Source organism: Narcine bancroftii, chromosome 8, assembly GCF_036971445.1.
Source record: "Narcine bancroftii isolate sNarBan1 chromosome 8, sNarBan1.hap1, whole genome shotgun sequence".
In the NCBI taxonomy this organism is placed as follows: domain Eukaryota; kingdom Metazoa; phylum Chordata; class Chondrichthyes; order Torpediniformes; family Narcinidae; genus Narcine; species Narcine bancroftii.
The window spans coordinates 16,323,555-16,344,483 of NC_091476.1; the positions used below are offsets into that span (position 1 = coordinate 16,323,555).

Genomic DNA, 20,929 nt, shown 5'->3' on the forward strand with positions numbered 1-20,929 from the left:
ATGCGGTAACAATGGAACATGATGCATTCTACAGGTAGTTAGCATTTTTTCTTTCATATGAAGTGATTGTTTCTTCCATCTGTCTTGCACACTTCCTTTTAGCTCCACCAAAAGAGTACAGGTTCATAGTTCCAGCCCTTTAACCAAGTGACTATCCTTCAGGGGTCTGCCTTGCCAAGTGTGTCGTAGGAGACCAGTTGCCTGCATGGGACGTCTTACGAAAAGGTGCATTCTCATTGGATGTTCACCTAAACTTTCCGAAATAACTCCTGGAATGCAATAATGAACAGGGGTCTTGGCTTTTCCCTCGCCTGAGATTCCTAACGCAAGTAAAGATTATGGCAGTTTATTTCAGTCATCCCCTGACCCGAGATCGATGGAATTTTGAAGCAATTTGTATGTAAAAAATAAATTGTATTCTCATTATGTTATTCACAGCTTTATTTTGATTTCGAATTTTGATTTCTCACTATTGCATAATTCTATCCTGCGGCATCAGAACTGAAAGTAGAGGCAGAGAAAGGAGGTGGGCACATCTGCATTTATTTTTTATAACTGGAATTATAAATGGCACAGCTCTCATGTTAAAGTGAGATTATTGGAAGTATTTATGGCATTGATGGAGCAGGGCTGAAATCTTGAAGGGTTATAGCACACAGCACCAACTATGTCATGAACAAAACTTCAAAAATAGTTGGTCATCTGTGATGAACTGTGGCGTCCTCTGCACTGTGTACATGGACTCTTTTCCTGAGTCAAGCTAACTGGTATGTTTTGGGCTACTGTCTTGCAGCATTGGTTGACTGGTTGGCCATGCTGTCCTCAACCAAACCAATTCAATTTTTTCAAGCATTTTATGTTTTATGTTCAGCATTTTACTAGCACAGATTTTCCAAAAAAGGGGACAATAGCATGAAGGAAGAGGCATTGATGATGTATTAATTACTCATTGCTCCAGAATGATTTTAATCAGGCATTAAGTAGCAACACTGAAATTTAGCAGGTGATTATAACAAAAATAGGCAATTTTTGATTGAACAATTATGAAGCATATGGATTGAATGACAGTGTGTCCTTCAATTTGTTTATGCAGAGCTATTTTAAGGGCAACATTAAGGATGTCATTAGTCACGCCAGTTTAATGCCTGCTGATAATGTTTTTCGACAGTAGGAAAACTTTATTATTTGGCTGTAGGAAAACTTTATTATTTGGCTGCAGTAAAGAAGGAATGATGTGAATGCTTAAAATTTCACAGAACCACTGACTTTCCCACAGGGCCAATAGTTGAACCCATTTTGCCAATCAGGCTTCTCTACAAAATTATTCAAAGGGTACAAAGGGAACCATAGAGCCAATGCCTGCTTCCTGATTAACTCCCATCAACAGCCACTTCACTTCCTGAGGAGACTAAAGCAGGCAAGGCTACCGGCCACCATTATGTCAACCTTTGAGAGGAGCATCCTGGCCGGCTGCATCACAGTGCGGTATGGTTGCTGCAGAGAAATGGATCGGGGGTCAATCCACAGGACCATAAGAGTGGCAGAGAGAGTCTTCCTCTCCCCCATCAATGTGACCTGCTGAGATCGTTGTTTGAAGAGGGTGCACAAAATCATTGAGGACCTCTTCCATCCAGCACATAACATCTTTCAGCTGCTCCCATCAGGAAAGTGATCCAGGAGTTTCAAAGCCAGCACCACCAGGCTGAGGGATAGCTTCTTCCCACGGAGAATGAGAATGCTGAATGACTAAAGAAACTGCTCACACTGACATTCGATATTCACAAAACAATGTTTATTTATTTATTTGTACATACGAATACTTCTCCTGCATATGTATTGGTTGTCTGTATGGGTGTTATGTCTGGTTGTGTGTCTGCGTGTTTTGAACTGAGGACCTGAGAACACTGTTTCATTGGGTTGTACTTGTGCAATTAGATGATAAATAAAGGAATTAATTTCCAGGGTAAATGAAGAGAAAAAAACTCAGACATCCTCATGTAACAATAAACCAGCAGAATATACGGCAAATTTCTCTCAACAATTGCATCTTAAATCTTTATATTTTTGGAATTACAAAAGACTCTCTAAGCCCCCAGATCTTTAGACTTATTACCACCTTTAGTTTAGTCTTAAATATTAGAATAATCTGACAAAATATCATGGAGGAAATGACTATTGCTTTCAATACCCACTGGACTCCCAATTCTAGATGTTTTCTCAATTATGGCAAACCTAAAATATTTATTAAAAGGGCAAATCACTCTTGCCAGCTTTGCATCCAAGCCACCTGCTCTTGGAAAGACCTTCAAGTAATTTATTTTCCTTTCTTATGATCAGCTCCTAATATATGTTACAAATGGCAATGTTTACAAATCAATGTAATCTTTGTTTTCTACATATCTGATGAGATAAGGATGTTTTAACTTTTTCAGATGGGTGAAGAATAGCTCACTGTTCCTTCCAAGGCCTTCCTTTTTTGGATGCTTTGAGCCTGCTGGCAGGCAGCATATGTCCATGAACAACCTTATGGGAAACTAGCATTCATAATCTTCTCTGGGCCATGTTTGGGGCAGAAGTGGTGGTAACTGGATATTGTGTACACGCTGAGTCAGCATTGTTCAGAGCAATTTTCTCCATGCTGCCATGACATTACTTCGGAATATAACGCTGGTGATCATCTGCAAGTTTTGAGAAATTTTTAACATGTGTGGAAATTAAGTTAGGTCAGATATGTGTCAGGTTATGACCCTTTCTAAAACTGAACAGATGGTAGATATTCACTGACTAGACTTGGTCATGAAGAACGTACCCATGGCAATTAGCCAAAACCAGTGAAGCTGTACCCTATTTCAAGAAGGAAATTGGGAAAAACTGTTTCCTATTTTCAGATTTTTGTCATAATCGCACCACAGAGACATCATCCTGTACAAAACAGATGTGTTTTGTTAGAAGAAAATTTTTAATTTCTTACCATTGCAGTACTGAAAGCCACTTTTCCTTCAATTCTGATGAACTGGAAGGTATTTAGAAAAAAAAAACATAAGTTTTTGTTAAGTAACGCCCTTCTGAGAACTTAAACAGAACAAAGGAACTGATCTTTTACCTAAAGGTGATCACACAGTTAGTTGTGGGCCATCCAATAACAAAGGAAGTTTCTGGAGTTGCTTTCCTCTCACACACTTCATCAATGCAGAAGGCTGTCCACATCTCACACAATCTGACCTGGTTCTTCAGCTTTAGGTTTGTCGATGACCTGTATCATATTGAAGAAGGAAGCAAAAATTCATCTCTGATGAAAGATGTCTGAAGGTCAGGTGAAAACCTTTTGAAGTTAACTAGCCAGTGAGATATGGTGCCCTAAGATTTTCTATGAGGAATTGCTAATTGGGGGTGTTCTTCCATGGGATGTATAGGGAGAAAAGAAAGAGGTATCAGTGGAAACAGATTGGAGTCAATCTATTTTCTAGTTTCCAGGACAGTATTTCTATTAATATTGATTATCCTCAACCAGAAAGATCAAACATCAGTCTTCAAGCACAACTTGCACAAATAATATGAAAATTAAATGTGTGCATCTACTTTGTAGTAGAGGTTTGGGGTGGTATGGTTAGCATCAAGGTTAGCACAATCCAGTGACCTGGGCTTGAATCCACCCCTGCCTGTAAAGTGTGCGTACATCCTCCCTTTGACCGCATGGGTTTTCTCCAGGTGCTCGGGTTTCCTCCCATGTGCCAGACGTAGGGGGTTAGTACGCTAATTGGTCATATGTGTGTCACTGGGCTTGTGGATCAGAAGGAACCGTTACTGTATCTCTAAAATTAAATTAAAATTAAAGGTCACGTAGCGCTCTTTATGGCACAGATAACTAAACAACATTTTGGGCCTGAGCCCTTCATCAAGAAATGAGAAAAAAGTCATCCTTATCACCTATATCCACCTCCTCAACCCTGCCCTGCCCTGCTCTATTTTATTCAGGCACCTGCCTGCTTTTTGCTCATACCTGGATGAAGGATTTGCAAAAGAGCTCCTGTCAGAATGTACTCTTGCATTTGGAGTGAATTTTAATAATCCTCTCATACCTTGATGAAGGGCTCAGGCCTGAAATGTTGGTTACGTATGTTTACTATGAAGAGTGCTGTGTGATCTGCTGAGTTTCTCCATCACATTTGTGTATTCAACTACCACAGTGTCTGCATCCAATGGGATATTTTGAGTAATACTAATCAGTCTGGTGGAGTTGACAGTCTGATTGGATCTTTCGTACTGGCATCCCATAAATGCAAAGCAATTAAACCCATGTATTCCAAACTGATGACACTCCTACAGCCCATCTACATGACGTGTCTGCAGCTGAATGCTCTGTGACCCTTGAAGGGCAAGGCACTTTCGAAAATGGTCTGGTCTAAAAATGCAACAAATACTTTGCAAATACTGATCGACACCAAACTAACCAAGTCCTATTCCAGCTTTGGAAGTATTGCAACATGGGTCTTTGTAGAATCAAAAACCACCCAGCCACCTGGCCATGGAAATACACAAAAGAACAGCAACACAACGAAAGCCATTCAATAATCATCCATATAGTTGCACGATCCTGGCACCGAACTATCCATATCTTTCACCAGCTTTTTTCCAATGGTTGATTTAAAACTGCTTTATCTGGATCAATGTCTACCATTTTCAGTGTGCCGTTTATACACAGAACACATACTGGAATATATGTTGCTTCTCCAAACAAATGAAGTCTACAAAGGAAGTTTTCCATTTGTGTTCTAGACTGCACATAGTTAATTCCCACAAGGGTATATTCCAGTACCAAATCTAAATCTTCGGTGTCAAATCTCAAGAATCAAAGCTTATGAAGATCTATGTGTTCATGTATAATCACTAACAATGGATACACATGTGACTCAATATGAAGGAACAATTAAATGAGGTAACACAAAGATATATTTACTTTGTTCTGAAAAGGAGTAGCATTTGAGATGTTGTCAAGTTAAAAACAATGAATATGAAGTCCTTACTTTAATTTAGTGATCACCAAGACATCACTAAAGAGGAAGAGGTGACGTTCCTGTGTCTGCAGTCCTGTTGTGAGCTGGACCCGTTCATCCATGATAAAGGCTGTGGTGGTGCTGCTAAAGGCCCGAACCAAGGATTTATGGTCAGGAGATGTCAGGGAAGTCAGTCCATCTCTGTAGAGAGGCACATTTTTTAAATGAACTAAATGATGGAAAAAACCTTGATAGATATTTAAGATTTTTTTATTTTGTCCATCAGCTATAATTACATTTTATACCTTGGATTACATCTTTCCTTTTATAATTATTGTCTTTTTTCTCTCTCATGGTGCGTTGCATAAATTTAATTTATACTTTTACGTACATGTGCAGATGGCAGCAAACAAGCATTTCACTGAATCTGCAGACTTCTTATGTACAAGATAATAAGCTCTCATCATCGTCCTTTCCCTTAGATAACTTCGGATGATTTATCATGTGGACAGTTTGTTTGAAATGTAAATTGTCACTTAAATACTTTCATTTTCCTTGAAAGAAAACTCAATCAATGTTATTAATATCTCTATAACCTCCCTCCCTCCTTCTCAACAAATGTTTGGCATAGCAGTCAGTGGAACGCCTTTACAGCCTCAGCAATCGGGACTGGGGTTCAAATCTCACGCTGTCTGTAAGGAGTTTGCATGTCCTCCCCATGTCTGCGTGGGTTTTTTCCTGAGGGCTTCAGTTTCCTCCCACCATTTGAAACGTACCAGGGGTGAAAGGTAATTGGGTATAAATTGGGTGGCACAGGCTCGTGGACAAGAAGGAGAACAGAAATGATGGAAATTGAGAGAAAACCGAGCGAACAAAATAACAGAAAAATATATTTTCTGAATCTTTATTGAATAATAAGTGTGAGTGAAATTAAGAAAAGAACAGTGGTGTGTTATTGAATGTTCTACAAAGTTAAGATTTGGAATGGGAATTTTTAAGATGGTTTATTCAAATTTTAATTGGCTCCATTTAAATGGGGGCCGATTGGTATTTGTTGAGAAGGAGAGGTGGGAGGTCATAGGGGTATTTATAGCAATGATTGGGTTTTCTTTCAAGGAAAGCGGAAGCATTTACTGCTTCTTAAAACAGAGTAGCGACAAATGCTGATTATGGAGAATGGGGAGGGTAGTCATGATTATAATAATTAGATGTTGATTCTAAAAGGACCACGTTTGAGCTAAACAACCTTCTCACTTTTGATAATTCTTAAAAAGTTGTTGATCAAAAGTTTTTTTTTCTTTTTGCTTCAATGATTGTGCTTGATCCAAAAGTAAAAGCTCCATTCCTCAGGTGTTGAAATCCTTTGCTTTTCACCTAATTTTCACCAAAGTTGGAATGACTGTGGGATCCTAGGGACAAAGACAAAATGGTGCTGGGAATTGTAACTAAGTTATTTGGCCTTGTTTCAAGGTTGGCATAGTGGTTGGTGTAGCAGTTAGTGCAAGACCTTTACAGCACAGCGATCGGGACCAGGTTTCGAATCCCAAGCTGTCTGTAAGGAGTTTGTACGTTCTCCCCATGTCTGCTTGAGTTTTCCCGGGGGCTCCGGTTTCCTCCCACTGTTCGAAATGTACTGGGGGTGTAGGTTAATTGGGTGTAAATTGGGCAGCATGGACTCATGGGCCGAAATGATCTGTTACCATGCTGTATACTTAAATTTATATTTACATTTTAAAAAATTAAATATTAGTAAATGAAGATCTAGTTTCTTACATTGTAGGCTGAATGAAAATTAGAATGGGTGAGAACTGAGTTGTAGGTTTCATCCATGCACACTGCTTTAGCTGAGTTGCAGACACATTTTAAAGCATGCACGTGGCAGGAATAATCTATAAGTGAAATCAATATTAAGCCAGTAGGTCTTGATTCAGATTCCTAATCTGTGGTAAGACAGGTAGAAGAACACTGGGAGTGTTGCAATTGAAAATGAGACAGAGAAAATTCATCAGATTCCTCACTCTTGAACATTCTTCAATAGTACCCGGCTGGAAGTTGGATGTTTGCAATATCAGGGAATTTTTGGATTCTTGAACTAAACAGTCCTTGATGAGCCACCTTGTTCACCTCATTTCCTTGTCCCTTAGATTGTACATAGTTTTATATGGATGGCTGTCATTGTTCCTGTTTCTATCCAGCAATGCATTTGGAATCTAAACACTTCCCTGAAGTTGCCATCAGTTCTTAAGTAATGTCCTCTGCTCATGGATCCTTCAACCATTAGAAAAAGTTTCCCCTGAAGCACACTTAGTTGTGCCTGGACAATTGAGCAAAGCACCAGAAAATCTTTGGAGAGTTTGGGGAATAATATCCTCATGGAGATAACAACACTCTCAGAAAACAGGAGTAGGAATACAGTATAAAGATAGAAGAATAAACTACTGAGGCAAAATAAAACAAGACTTCAAGATGCAAGGTGCCCTGTAAATTATATAAAGATAAACTCTTCTGTTTTGGTTACATAGTTTGTGTGCAAAATTTGAATCAGTTTGTTTTTAATTAAAAATATTTGGACAATATGCCAGAACTTGTAAAAGTTGATGATTACCAATAATGGCTCTTCACTTTTCTCGTGCGTCAGAATAGCGTCAAGTCGTTGACAGGGAAAGGCTGAACCTGCTTTTAGGTTGCATAAATTCTGGCTTCTGTAAACAGATCAGGAGCAAGAGAATTCCACTGATGCTCATGCAGTCGATGCCAAACTGACAACAGTTCATTAGAGAGCAATATATCAAAGCAGCTGTTTGGACTTTTCAGTCTTAGTTTCCAGGATGGAGAGATTGTTTGTGCAGCCATTTGCCAAATAAAGTCAAGAATTTCTGAGAGAGCAGAGAAGACTGAAATCCCACACTGAGCTTCAGCCACTGTAGTCAATGAAGTACACTGAGCATGTGCAGCACATTCCAAAGGATGTTGGGGCCTGGAAATGATGCATGTTGCAGAGAACGACAGTTCAGTATAAACTCCATCAGGGAGTTCCAGCTTTTCATTATGCTACATAAGCACAGAGTCCTATTGAGAGGTGTACCAGGAAGATAGTCTGTGACTAGATAACAGAAATTGGTCAAAGAAAGGAAAAGTAATTTAATTGCTAATGGGAAAACAAAAGGAGACAAAATGAAGCTAAGGCAAGTAAAAGGTGACCATAATTTATGGTTATCTTTAAAACTACAGACATACTTTATCAGAAATTGAATCATTAGAATTATAACCACTTTCAAAATTATCCACAACACTTTAATTTCTCTTCAGTTTTCTTCTAATTTTCTTACCCTGCTCATTTCCTGAATTGATATGATTTCCTGAGAAATGGGCATTTGGTAGATATTAATAAAGTACATTGGCTCACACAAACTTTAATTACATAAGCACTGGAAGTTAGTTGATTTGGGGAGATAGTTCTGGCAAACCCCTGGGCTGTGTACCTATGCCAGCAGGGTTAGGCAGTTTGACAAGCAGCAGTGAGAAAATGTCTTTTCATTGTTTTCTTTTTTGAAGTCATGATTGTTGAGGTCCAATATACTGTCTCTACTTCTGTTCAAACTATGATCAATTGAATCAGCTACAACAATGTTTTAGTGTAAAAAAAAGGTAAGGTAAAGGTTCCATTATTGTCACGTAATACTACATTTAGAATGTAATGTACATGAAATTCTTTAACCTTTGTCTACTGTAAGGTAGACAGAGAGTTGCCACTTTGTCCAGTGCCCCTCACAGAAACCTACAGCACCTGGTGTTCCTTGCCGGTCTTCCCTCCAAGTACTGACCAGGCCTGAGCCTGCTTAGCTTCCGAGATCACAAGATCACAAAATCACAAGACAAAGGGACAGAAGCAGGCCACTAGGCCCATCGTGTCTGTTCCGTAAAACTTCACTAAGCTACTCTACACTAGTTCCAATTTCCGGCCTTTTCCCAATATCCCTTGATGCTTTCACTAATGAGATACTTGAATATTTCTTGTTTAAATACTCCTAGTGATCTGTATGCAGGAGTGAGTTCCACAGATCCACGACCCTCTGGATAAAGAAGTTCTTCCTAATCTCTGTTTTATATGGATAACCTCTAATTTTCAGACTATGACGCCTTGTCCTCAATTCACCCACCAAGGGAAACATCTTACCCGCATCCACCCTATCTAACCTTTAAAAATACGAAAAGCCTCTATAAGATTTCCTCTCATTCTCCTATACTCCAATGTATACAACCCAAGAGCAGCCAAATGCTCCTCATACGTTAGCCCTTGTATTCCAGGAATCATCCTAGTAAATCTCCTCTGCACCTTCTCCAACAACATCACATCCTTTTTAAGTTAGGGGACTCAAAACTGCACACAGTCTTCCAAATGAGGTCTCACCAGTGCCCCATAGAGCCTCATCAACATCTCTTTACTCTTGTACACTATTCCTCTTGAAATGAAGGCCAACATAGCATTCGCTTTCTTCATTACCAACCCCACCTGGTCATTAACTTTCAGGTTTCCTTCCTCGAGGACACCCAGGTCCCTTTGCACATCCAAGCTCTGAATTTTCACCCCATCCAAATAGTATTCTGCCTCTTTGTTTCCACTGCCAAAATGTACAATTGTGCATTTCTCTATGTTAAATCTCATCTGCCATAATTTTGCCCAGTCTCCTAATCTGTCTATATCCTTCTGCAACTTTACAATCTCAGGCGTACTCAGGCCATTAGTGTCATTAAAAACTGTAGTAAATACTACAGTAAGATAGGTGGTAACTGGTGGATGACTGCAGGAATTAGTACTTGGCCTCAGCTGTTCAGATATCCTTCACTGATCTGGTTAAGAGAACAAAATATAGGGTTTTAAAGTTTGCCAATGACACTAATCTGAGTGGAATAGTGAATTGTGAGTGGAATGCTTTTTCTTTCCACTCACATATACCACTCTAAGTAATCCCTATGCCATGAGTGCTCTGTGATTAGTAAGGGATTACTTAAGGTGGTTTGTGAGTGGGAAGGGAAGGTTGAGAATCGCTGCTCTCGACCGAATTGTTACTGAAATATTTTGCTTGAGAAAAATTGTCATTGGCCCATTTCCTTTGGAGTTATGAAACCATGCACATAACGAGTCAATTAGGTACAATTAAAACAGTGGTTTTCAAACCTTTTTCTTTCCACTCACATACCATCGTAAGTATTCCCTTACTAATCACAGAGCACCTATGGCAAAGGGATTACTTAAAGTGGTATGTGAGTGGAATGAAAAAGGTTGAAAATCACTGCTTTAAGGCAACAGACATGTTGAGTGAGTGGACAAAAATATGGTAGATGTGAAGTTATCCACTTTGGAAGGAGAATCAGGAAGGCAGTTTTATCTAAATGGTGTTGCGAAGTGTTAACGTACAAAGGTGTTAAGAAGGTCTTCATTGCAAGAGTACAGGAGCAAAGAGCTGTGGTTAGGATTATCCAGGGTCTTACTGAGACTGACTGCAGAACAGGAGAACTGCCTGAAGCTTTCTAAGAAAATATATATTTGAAATAGAGATAGTGCAGCGAAGGTTGGCCCAGACCAATTCCCAGGACAGCGAGACTGCTTTTTGAGGAGTGAATAGTTCAATTGAATTTAGAAGCATGAGGGGGATGGATGGCGCAACACGACAGCAGGAAGTTCTGTCGTTTCGCAGGTCCAGGTTCAATCCTGATCTTGACGGTTGTCTGTGTGGTGTGTGCGTATTCATTCCACAATGGCATGGGTTTCTCTGGATGCTGTAGCCTCTTCCCACATCCCAAAAGACAAGCTGGTGGGTCAATGCTTATTTTAAATCTCCCCTAAGTGTGGGTTCATGGCAAAAGAATGAAAGTGCAATGTATAAAAGAATAAGTAACAGGTGTATAGGGCAATAATGAGAGGGAGAATGGGACTAATGGATTTGCTTCTTTGGAAGCCACATGTAATTGATGGGCTAAATAGCCACTTATTCAGTCACTAAAGTAAAAAGAAATCTAAGGCACTGAGCGAGATGGTATGCAAGATTTCCCTCAACCAGAGTGTCCTGAATGAGAAGCCATGGTCTCAGGATAATGGGTAAGATATTTTGAATTGAGATGAAAGGAAATTTCTTTAATAAAAAATCAGAATCGCCAATGTGACTTAAACAGCCATAGCTCAGGCAGAAATATGGCATATAGTCTTAAACCAGAGACCCTGGGATCCCCTAGTGGGGCAAATCCTTTGACAATCTGTTGGGGTGATCCAGTAAAGAAATGGGTCTGTGAAGATTTCCAAAAGAAACAAAAACTACAGATGCTGGAATTTGTGACCAAGCAATGAGAAAACAAAATTAATCAATATGTAGGGTTTAAAGTGGGGCTATCCCCAAAAATGCCCCTGACTCCTAATAGATTAGTCACATTGATGGTGGACAAGAAGATCCCGGACACCTGGTGCCAAAAGGGGGTCAGGTGTATTGAGGGCTGTTATGTGAGAGGGCAACTAATGAAATTTGAGCAACTCAGAAATAAATATGATTTGTCAATTAAGACATTCCTCTGCTACCTTCAGAAAAGATCTTTCTTGAGGGACAAATTAGGTCTATCCATGACCTAACCTATGTAGAGTGACATAGAGACCCTGATTCGAAAGGGGAACACATGGAAGTTCATTTCGGTGATGTATTTCAATACCAAGCAAAAGGTCCTAAAACAGGCGTTCACAAATCAAGTCAAAGATGGGAGTCAGATTTAGGAACAACGATTGATGAGCGGTGCTGGTCAGATCTGTGTCAAAGCAGCATGTCTGCAAGTATTAATGCACGGTATAGACTGATGCAGTATAATTTTTTTTTACCAGGTATATTTGACATCATGAAAATTGAATAAGGCTAAACCAAAAATTTCAGACCAATGCTTCAGATGTGGCATTACAACAGGAACCTTTGTGCATGCAACCAGGACATGTACCAAGGTGAGACCCTTTTGGGTCTAGGCCAAGCCCTAGAAAGAAATCATAGGTAAAGAATTCCCACAGGGCCCAGAGCTTTTCCTATTGGGAAACATAATGGACACAAGGCTTAAGATGAGGCTGTCCAAATTCCAAATCCAATTTGTATTAATGGCAGTGGCCAGGAAGTGCATAGCGGTTACCTGAAAATTTGACTCCCACTTGTGCGCTGGAATACAGAATTACAAAGCTGTGTTCCCCTGGAGAAAATTACCTATAATTTAAGGAAAAAGTATAACACCTTCCTAAAAAATTTGGCAACCATATTTAAATTTCATAGGAGCACCATTATAGTGGGCACCTGCGTGTCTCACCGCCCTGCCTTCCCCATCTATCTTTCTACTGAAGGAGGGTGGGGGTGGGGGTGGGGGGGGGGTCCATTCCATCCCAATTAAGTAAAGTCAAGAAAAATGTAACAGCCTAGGTGTTGGCTGCTGGGCCGTGACAAATCCCTGATATGTTTTCTACCTTTGTTGTGGATGTCTTGAATGTTGTGTGTCACTGTGTTCTGTTGAGCTTGGCGAAGGGAGGGGGAAGGGGGAAAATGGCTTGGAATCAATGGCGAATTTTATGTATAATTGATAACTGGAATTTGTGATTGATTACTGGAAACTGAGTTTGAAAATTTATAAATAAAATATTCAAAAGCAAGCAATAAGAAGTTGGAACTCAGCAGATCAGGTTGGGAACTTTTATCAGGATTCCCAAAGATCTTCCCGTGTCACAACCAATGTGTTTAAAATAGATTTGCAGGGGAATGGGAACCAGAGTGCCAGAGCAGATATTGGAGTGGAGGTGTAAAAAGATTATGTCGAGACTGCATATTCATGTTCTTAGGTGCATCTATTTCAATGCAAGGCACATTGAAGGGAAGGCAGAAGAGCTTAGAGCATGGATTGAGACATGGAATTATGATTTGTGGTCATTAGTGAAACTTGGTTGCAGGAGGGGCAGGACTGGCAGCTCAATGTCCTAGGTCTCCATGGTTTCAGACGTGATAGAGCGAGAGAGATGAAAAGGGGGAGGAGTGGCATTGCTCATCATGAAAAATATCACAGCTGTCCTCAGACAGGACAGACCAGAGAGATCACCAACTGAGTTTATACAGGTGGAGCTGAGGAATGGGAAAGGTATGACCACATTAATGGGGTTGTATTATAGACCCATCAATTGTCAGCAAGAATTGGAGGAGCAAATCTGTAGTGAGATAACAGACAGCTGCAGGAAACATAGTTGTGATTGTAGGAAATTTTAACTTTCAACATATTGACTAAGACTCTCATACTGTTAAAAAACAGCTGGGCGGTCTAGAGTTTGTCAAATGTGTTTAGGAAAATTTTCAAAATCAAAGTATCAAGGTACCAACTAGAGAGAGTGTAATACTGGATGTCCTATAAGGAAATGAGACAGGACAGGTGACATAAGTATGTGTAGGAGAACATGTTGGGTCTAGTGATCATAATGTCATTAGTTTCAATTATGGATAAGGTCCTCTGGCTGAGATTCAAAATTGGAGAAGGTCCAATTTTGAAGAAATGAGAAGGGTTCTAGAAAGCGTGGATTAGGCAGGCTGCTTTGGAACCACACTCTCTCCAAGAGTTAGTGATAAGGGCCCTGCACAATGTGTTAACAGAAATTCATAATAATTAGTGCATATAAATTTGTTATGATGTTGTTAACTTTCAAACAATTGGCTTTAAAAAAAAAGCTAAATGCACCTAAAGGACACAACTGATTATTTAGGAAATTAAAAAGGAAGCTTTGCCTCCTCATTCTGGTTCAGAAACGGTGGCATGCTGTGTTCTGTACCTTATCAATTTAACAATTCTGACATTTGTGACAATTCTTTTCACAATTCTGTTCATTTTGGTGGCTGCTCTATCTGGTGTTCTGCACACCTGGCTCAATTACATCTTTTAAATTATTTAGAAATATGAATATCCTACCTGGATGGTAATCGAGATCTGATGAGTGCTTTACCAAAAGCCATTGTAGGTGCTGAGCGTTTCCTCTCTACTGTAGGTTTCATCTTCTGTGAGATAAAAGGGAAATCATAATTTCATTTCCTCAACTTTGTTTTTTTAACATTGATCTAATATTACATCTATAGCCCACAATATTGAATACATTTTTTCTGCTCTTCATTTTATTGACATAAATTCAGTACAGTCTATAACATTGTCGAGGTTCCAACCCTTCAGTCTGTGGGGTGGGGGTGGGGTTTGATAATAAATAGTCGTGGTTTTAAAGTTTGGATTCATTTGTACAGTTTTTTCCATTGCAGAGAAACAAAGAACACAGATATAACACCAATTTAGAGGATGGGATCCTGTACAAAGTCTGGACTTTCAAGACTGTGAATATTGTAAGAAAATATGGTGAGTCCGTAGGTGACTCTGTCACTCCAATTAAGAAGCTCCGAACGCAAGGAAAAATGTGTGTAGAAGTACAGGGCCACAAGAAGGAATTTGTGTAAAAGGACAGGCCAAACACAGGCTGGAGACAATACAAGGTCAGGTGAATCTGACAAAACATCAGAAAAGTCAATTCTTACTTGAAGCTTATAGAAATCCTCTTTCGTGTCAATATAGCATACAAAATTATAGCAATAACAAGGATATTAGAGAGTAAAAGAAAAAGCTATTCTTTTTATGGAAAATTAGCTTATTTAATGGCACCCCACAGCATTGCTGATGTCTTATTTAATAAAATTGAGATAATACAGAGCTACTTTAATCGAGAACCATTAGTTTCAAAAGTTAGAAAACTGCGACAGGGTGTCAAGAAACAAAAGATTATTAAATGAGAGAATCAAGAGAGCCCCTGTAACTGCTTTACATCATTTGTGCAAAAAGTTTGATTCGTGAGTCAGCTTATCCACAATTATATTCACACATACTTCAAAGCAACAATTCTATGAGGTAAATTGAGGAACATGAGAGAGTTTCTTTAAATGCGGAATGTAGAAATGCATGCCGTGTGCAAGCTGGTGGATGCAATTCTCAGTTGTGTGGACTGAGAGGCTGGAAAGTCTTGCTTCAGTTCCAGCACAAGCAAGTATGAAGTCCAATCCTGATGTCGATGTAATCAAATGGACCATATATTGTTGGTCTTTGACAAGGCAGGCAAATCACAAATGCTATCTTTGTGAAAAGTACATCTGCTTTCTAATAGCAAGAAGGCAAGCTTAGGAAGCAATCCCAGCAAGGTACCCCACATATATTGAACTTAAAAAAATGTCAAGAAGAATGCATTTTAAATGGAACAGAAAAAATAACGTATTTTAAGATCAGCATGAATAGTCAAGATTTCAAGATGGATGATGATATTTTTACTGAATGTTCAATAATGGGTTGAGAAATAATGACCAAATATTGTGTAGGATCCCAGTGACCAGCACAAAATAGTTTCCATACCTATCTGAAGAAGTTTAACGATACTGGATCAAGTGATATGGATTGTTCTTCGTTGCTTATCTGCGGCTGTATTCACTTGAATTTAGAAGGAGAGGTGATCTTATAGAAATGAATAAATTATGAAAGGTATAGGTAAGATAGAAGAGTATGTGAGTTGTTTCCACTGGTAGGGGAGACTAGAAATAGGGGACACATCCTCAAGATTTAGGGTAGTAGATTTAAGATGGAGATGAGGAGCAATTGCTTTTCCCAGAGTCTGGTGAATCTATGCAATTCATTGCCTATTGAAGCAGTGGAGGCGACCTCAGTTAATATATTTAAGACAAGATTGGATAGATTTTTTTATACAAAATATGGAAATTAAGGGATATGGGGAAAATGCAGGTAGGTGGAAATGAGCCTATTATCAGATAAGCTATGATCTCATTGAATGATGGACCAGGCTTGACAGGCCAGATGGCCGACTCCTGCTCCTATTTCTTATATGAATGAAGAAGTTACATTGTCAATGATGGTTTTCACCTGCACACGTAGATTGACTAGAATCAGATGTGCTGTGTTCATTGCACATTCCAACATTCTCTAATATAAATATCCTGGGGTTTACCATGGACCAGAAACTGAACTGGCTACATGACACAAAGTGGCTACGTGAGCAGGTCAGAAGAACTCCCCAAACCTGATCTGCCATCTACAAGGTGCTAGTTATGGGTATGATGGAATACTCTCCCCTTGTGTGAATGAGTGTAGGCTTCAGCAACACTCATGAAGCTCAAAACCGTACGGGTCAGACAGCCTGCTTGATAGGCAGCCCATCCCCACTCCATACATAGTTACCAGCAGTTTTTACCATCTACAGCAGGGGTGTCAAACTCAAATTCACGGAGGGCCAAAATTAAAAACTTGGACTAAGTCGAGGGCCGAACTAAATATTTATTGAAAATTTTCAACAACATCTGCATGTTTTCTCTTCTTTCAACATATGTAATGTTAAACTTTAGGATATAACTTTAGGAGGATAATGTTACAGGTCAGGAGTAGGTAGCTCAAGTTCACCCATTGCTTGACCTGAGGGAAACATATTTGGTCCCTATGAAGATGTAGTCAGCATTCACAGGCTGCGTCCATTTTGGCCTGTATCAGGACTCAGCATTTCCTGCTCACTCCTCAGGCTCTAGGCCTCTATTCACCCTCGACCTACCATCCCTCTACCTGATCAGTCCTTTACCCAACCTCTACTCACCCCTCACTCCACTCGCTCTGCCTCTACCCACCCCATCCTATACACGCCCCTCTACTGCCTCTCCCCTCAACCTGTTCCTCCCTCTACCCGTCTCTCACCCTCTAATCACCCCTCCCCTACTCGCCCTGCCCCTCCCCTTTTACCTCTTCCCTATCCACCCCTCCTTCTACTCATCCCTCCCTCTAACTGCCCCTCGCACCACCATAACTTCCCCTGCCCATTACTCCTCACCTACACCCTCTGCCCATCCTGCTTACCCACCCACTCAGGCCCAGCGCGCTGCCGATCAGCCTTTGCGGACAGCCACCATCTCTCTCTTCACGTGCAGGGCCGAACCAGCCGTCCCTGGGGTCCGCGCGGGTGCAAGCGCTGAAGGCCGTGGCGACCGGGAGAAGTGCGCTCGCGCTGTGGAAGGGCCGTCTGGTGCCAGTTGCGCGGGGCTCGCGCTGCCCGGGGGCCGTGCGCAGCCTGCCATGCCCGTCGCGCCGACAGGAAATCACAGGCGCTCGCCAATCCGCCGCACCGCTCGACAGGTGGGAGAAGTGACTGGTTGTGTGGGGAGCCTTCCAACTGGCTTGCCGGCTGATGACATCGACAGACTTCTCGTGTTACAATTTCTCGTGTTACAATGGGGAAGGATGTGCAATGAAGGGGGAGGATGGTGGGGATGACATTACCATAAAACAGCATCGGCTCTCGCTGCAGGGCGGGCCACCTCTAATACATTTTTGAAATGATCTTGCAGGCCAAATATAATTATATAACGGGCCAAAGTTGGCCCGCGGGCCAGAGTTTGACATGTGTGATCTACAGGATGACTTCAGCAAATCGTTTAATAGTACCATCCAAACTCATAACTTCTACCAGCTAGAAAGCCAAGGGGAGCAAAAGTATGAGAAATTGCCCTAGTGGTTTAAGAAGGCAACTCACCACCTCCTTCTCAAGGGCACATCCCTAGAGGGAACAATTTTTTTTAAAAGTAGATATGTATTTACCACCAAACTCCAGGCTCACTTTTGACAGAGATTTGACACTGCAGTTCTCTGTGCCTTTGCAATGCGAGGAAAGGAAGAGTCATTTGACACACCACCAGTACTAAGAAAAAAGTGGAACGGAGAACAAAGTCTTTGGCCAAATTACGTAGACTGGTCGTTGTGTCTTTTTGCTACTGTTGAAAACCTGAACTTTGGAAAAATATTAAGGGAACTGAAAGACACATTGAGTAATAATGTCACTGAAAAGGAACTTACAATTGCTGGGAATTTAGTTACGTAAACTCTGAAATTGAGGAACAACTAAAAAGGGGTTTGGAGTACAATAGGGGAAAAATGCTGAGACAAGCAGTTAAGCCTGAGGAGACATGCCACAAATAAAGTGATCCAGGTTAGTTCATTTTCTGAAACTAAATTTTGAAAATGATATTACCATCAGAATTTTTAACTCAGACCTTTGTTGAGGAAAGCAAACCTCATTCTATGTTGAATTTGAAATAAAAAGGCAACAGAATCAGTGCTGAAACAGAAATAGTGCACTGAGGTTGGGGATCAATGCATTGTCCATTTCACGAGGTAAATTCAGGTTCAATGGTTTCAAAGTTACACAAACCTCACAGGTGTAAAACCAACAGGTGTGTTCTGCTGCAAAAACGGCTCTCAGAAATATTTTTGAAACAGCCCTGTCAAACAAAATAAATAAAGTTGACAAGCACACAGGGTTTGCAATTGCCCAACTTCAGTCTACTGAGGAGCTCAAAGAGGCTGCAGCATTTCAGCAAGGCCTATGTTGATAAGGTGAGTTGTGAGAGTGAAATCCTCCAATCAAGGGCAAGGAGGCGGCAATAGATACATTATGGCGGCCCCACCGCCACAGTCAGCAACTGGTCTCCGGGCGGCGAGCGCAGCGTGAAGCCAGCAGACCCCGCACAGCGGCACTGGCCCCAGTGACCGCACGGGCAGAAGCAATGGCTAAAGCGGCCTAAAGGGCCAGCGACCCCAAAATGGTGCTGGCCCCGCTGTACAGCCAGCAGACTGGGGTAGTGTGCAGGGAAGAAGGTATTGTCATGTAAGGGTGGACCCGCGTGTGGGAAAACCCGCCTTTGTTGTGCAGAATGTTGACGCCAGTAATCAGAGTGAACAACGGGAACTTGAATGATATAGAAGTCGGGCTTGAGCCCTAATAAAGCAGAGCTTAACCTGACCACACTTGTGAGTCCTGTTCTTCCATGTAGCGCGTGGCTACCAACAATCATTTTTCTTTCTTTTGCCTCAACTGACAACACTCTGAAATAAATTGTTAAAGAAGCTGAAAGTGCCAGAAGCAAGCGACAAATGAATTCTGGAAGCTCGCTGGAATCTGACCTCAAGAACTCATAACCAATAGTGATACAAAATGTGTTGAAGTAGAGATGAAAGACGTAGAAACTCAAGAAAGTGAAACTACGCTTGAATGTGCATAGTTCAAGTGCCAAAGGCATTGAGACAGTTGCAGAGCTAGTGGATTCACAGGTAGAAAGGTAAATGGAATGGAAAGAGGGATCTCACATTGGCTGATCTCATCCTCCAAAAAAAACCAGATAGATTGTGGAGGAATGTCAATGGTTTTTGATTAGTTCTGAATTCCATTTGGCAACACTACTACTTCATTTTAAAAAATTAAAATAGAGGAATTGTGGAATGAGTCATACCTCCCAAAATGATCTTTCAGAATGCTATTATAGAACACAAAATTACAAAAAAGAAAGTCTCCAAATATTTTGTCAAAATCTGAGAGGAATGACTGATTTCTTGAACACAACTTTAATTTCCACCAAAGCACCATTGTTATGGAGGTCTGAGAGGGTGAGAAGATCCATGGTATGGTTAAATCAGTCACTTGTACAAATGCAAATAATCTTTTCTTTTAAAACCAAAGGAGATGTCATTTCTAAAGGACTATTTGTGGCTTTAACCACTCTCTAGTTTGCAAATAGTCCATTCCTCCAGTCTCTGAGAAGCCACTGTGATCATCAGTCTCACCTCTTTCTAACTTGTGATGTTTAGGTGAATTTTCTAGGCATCTCACACCACAGACAACAGTATCAAGTTTCCACATGAACAGACTGGTCAAGTCTTGGCAGCACAGAGCTGGTGGCCATTGAGTGATACACAAGCAACCAGTGGAACCAGGAATTTGCAAACACTTATTCAGCCTTCTAGCCTGACATGTCAGTTATGGAAATTATTCCTTCTCAGACCAAGTTGTTCACTTGGAGTCTGAAGAAACATGTTGCTGATTCAAGTAATGAAACCTGCTGAACCTTTGATGAGATGAAGGAAAGAGCAAAGTGTGTAGTCAACCTCTGTATGGAAGGCACCACCCTAAACTTCACTGAAGTACACAACTCCTGAGCCACTGATGCCCAAGCTCTTCCTTTGAACATTTATAAAAAGACATCATCCTTTGCTCTGTTGGTGGACTCATCATATCATTCATTCAGGTGCCTTGCTGTTTGGTGTGGGCGATCATGTTTCTCCATCCCCCACAATCTCTGACCCTCCGAATTGTAATTGTCGCCTCCCCTGGCCTCCTTCGGTGAAGGCTCCATCTTTGAGTTGAGACCGTAGTCAATGTTGAGTTCATGATTATACTGAAGTGGTTTCGCGTTGCCTTCTTCATTTGCAATGTCCATAATGGACGGGTCACTCTGGCCATTGATCAGCAGATTCATCTGTCCCGCATTTTTTAGTTTTACAACCATAAATTCCAATCTGTAGAATCTGCTTGCAAAAGCCATATAACCATATAACCATTTACGGAACGAAAACAGGCCATGTCGGCCTTTCAAGTCCGCACCGGTTCACTAGAACAACTCCACTAGCTCAAACCTCCCGCTCACCACCACGTGATGTTCAGGTTGAAATTTTTTGATGCATTGATAAACATATCCAGATCTCGGTTTTTCAAATACACAGGAGTCCTCAAAGAACTTCATCAAATTTGTCAAACTTAGCATGCCCTTCTTAAATCCATGCTGCATCTGATGTCTATTTCTTCAAGCATTTTTCTGACTAAACTATCAACCAACTGGCCTGCAGTTACCTGCTTTTTGTCGACAGATTTTAAAATAAAATGTGCCATGCCACTATGGCCTTCCAATCTCCCGGGACCTTCCCAGAATCCAGAGAATTTGGTAAATAACCACACTTATCCATAACTCTCAGTACCTTGGGATGTATTTAATTTAAAAAAAATTTAGGCAATGTAATATTACAAAATTAATCTT

The 20,929-nt window shown here is 40.7% G+C and overlaps 1 protein-coding gene across 2 annotated transcripts in view; it reads right to left on the minus strand.

The window, feature by feature from the left end:
* Nucleotides 1–20,929, minus strand: part of arhgap20b (Rho GTPase activating protein 20b) — an 89,112-nt gene that overhangs the window by 26,693 nt on the left and 41,490 nt on the right. The window contains exons 2-5 of one of the 2 annotated variants that reach the window (XM_069892972.1): nucleotides 13,956–14,041; nucleotides 5,025–5,195; nucleotides 3,104–3,253; nucleotides 2,972–3,013 (exon numbers count right to left, since the gene is read on the minus strand). In XM_069892972.1, the coding sequence (XP_069749073.1) occupies nucleotides 2,972–3,013; nucleotides 3,104–3,253; nucleotides 5,025–5,195; nucleotides 13,956–14,041 (449 nt within the window). Of the gene's footprint in view, nucleotides 1–2,971; nucleotides 3,014–3,103; nucleotides 3,254–5,024; nucleotides 5,196–7,599; nucleotides 7,876–13,955; nucleotides 14,042–20,929 lie in introns of those variants that run through there. The other variant, XM_069892973.1, reaches the window with a different exon arrangement.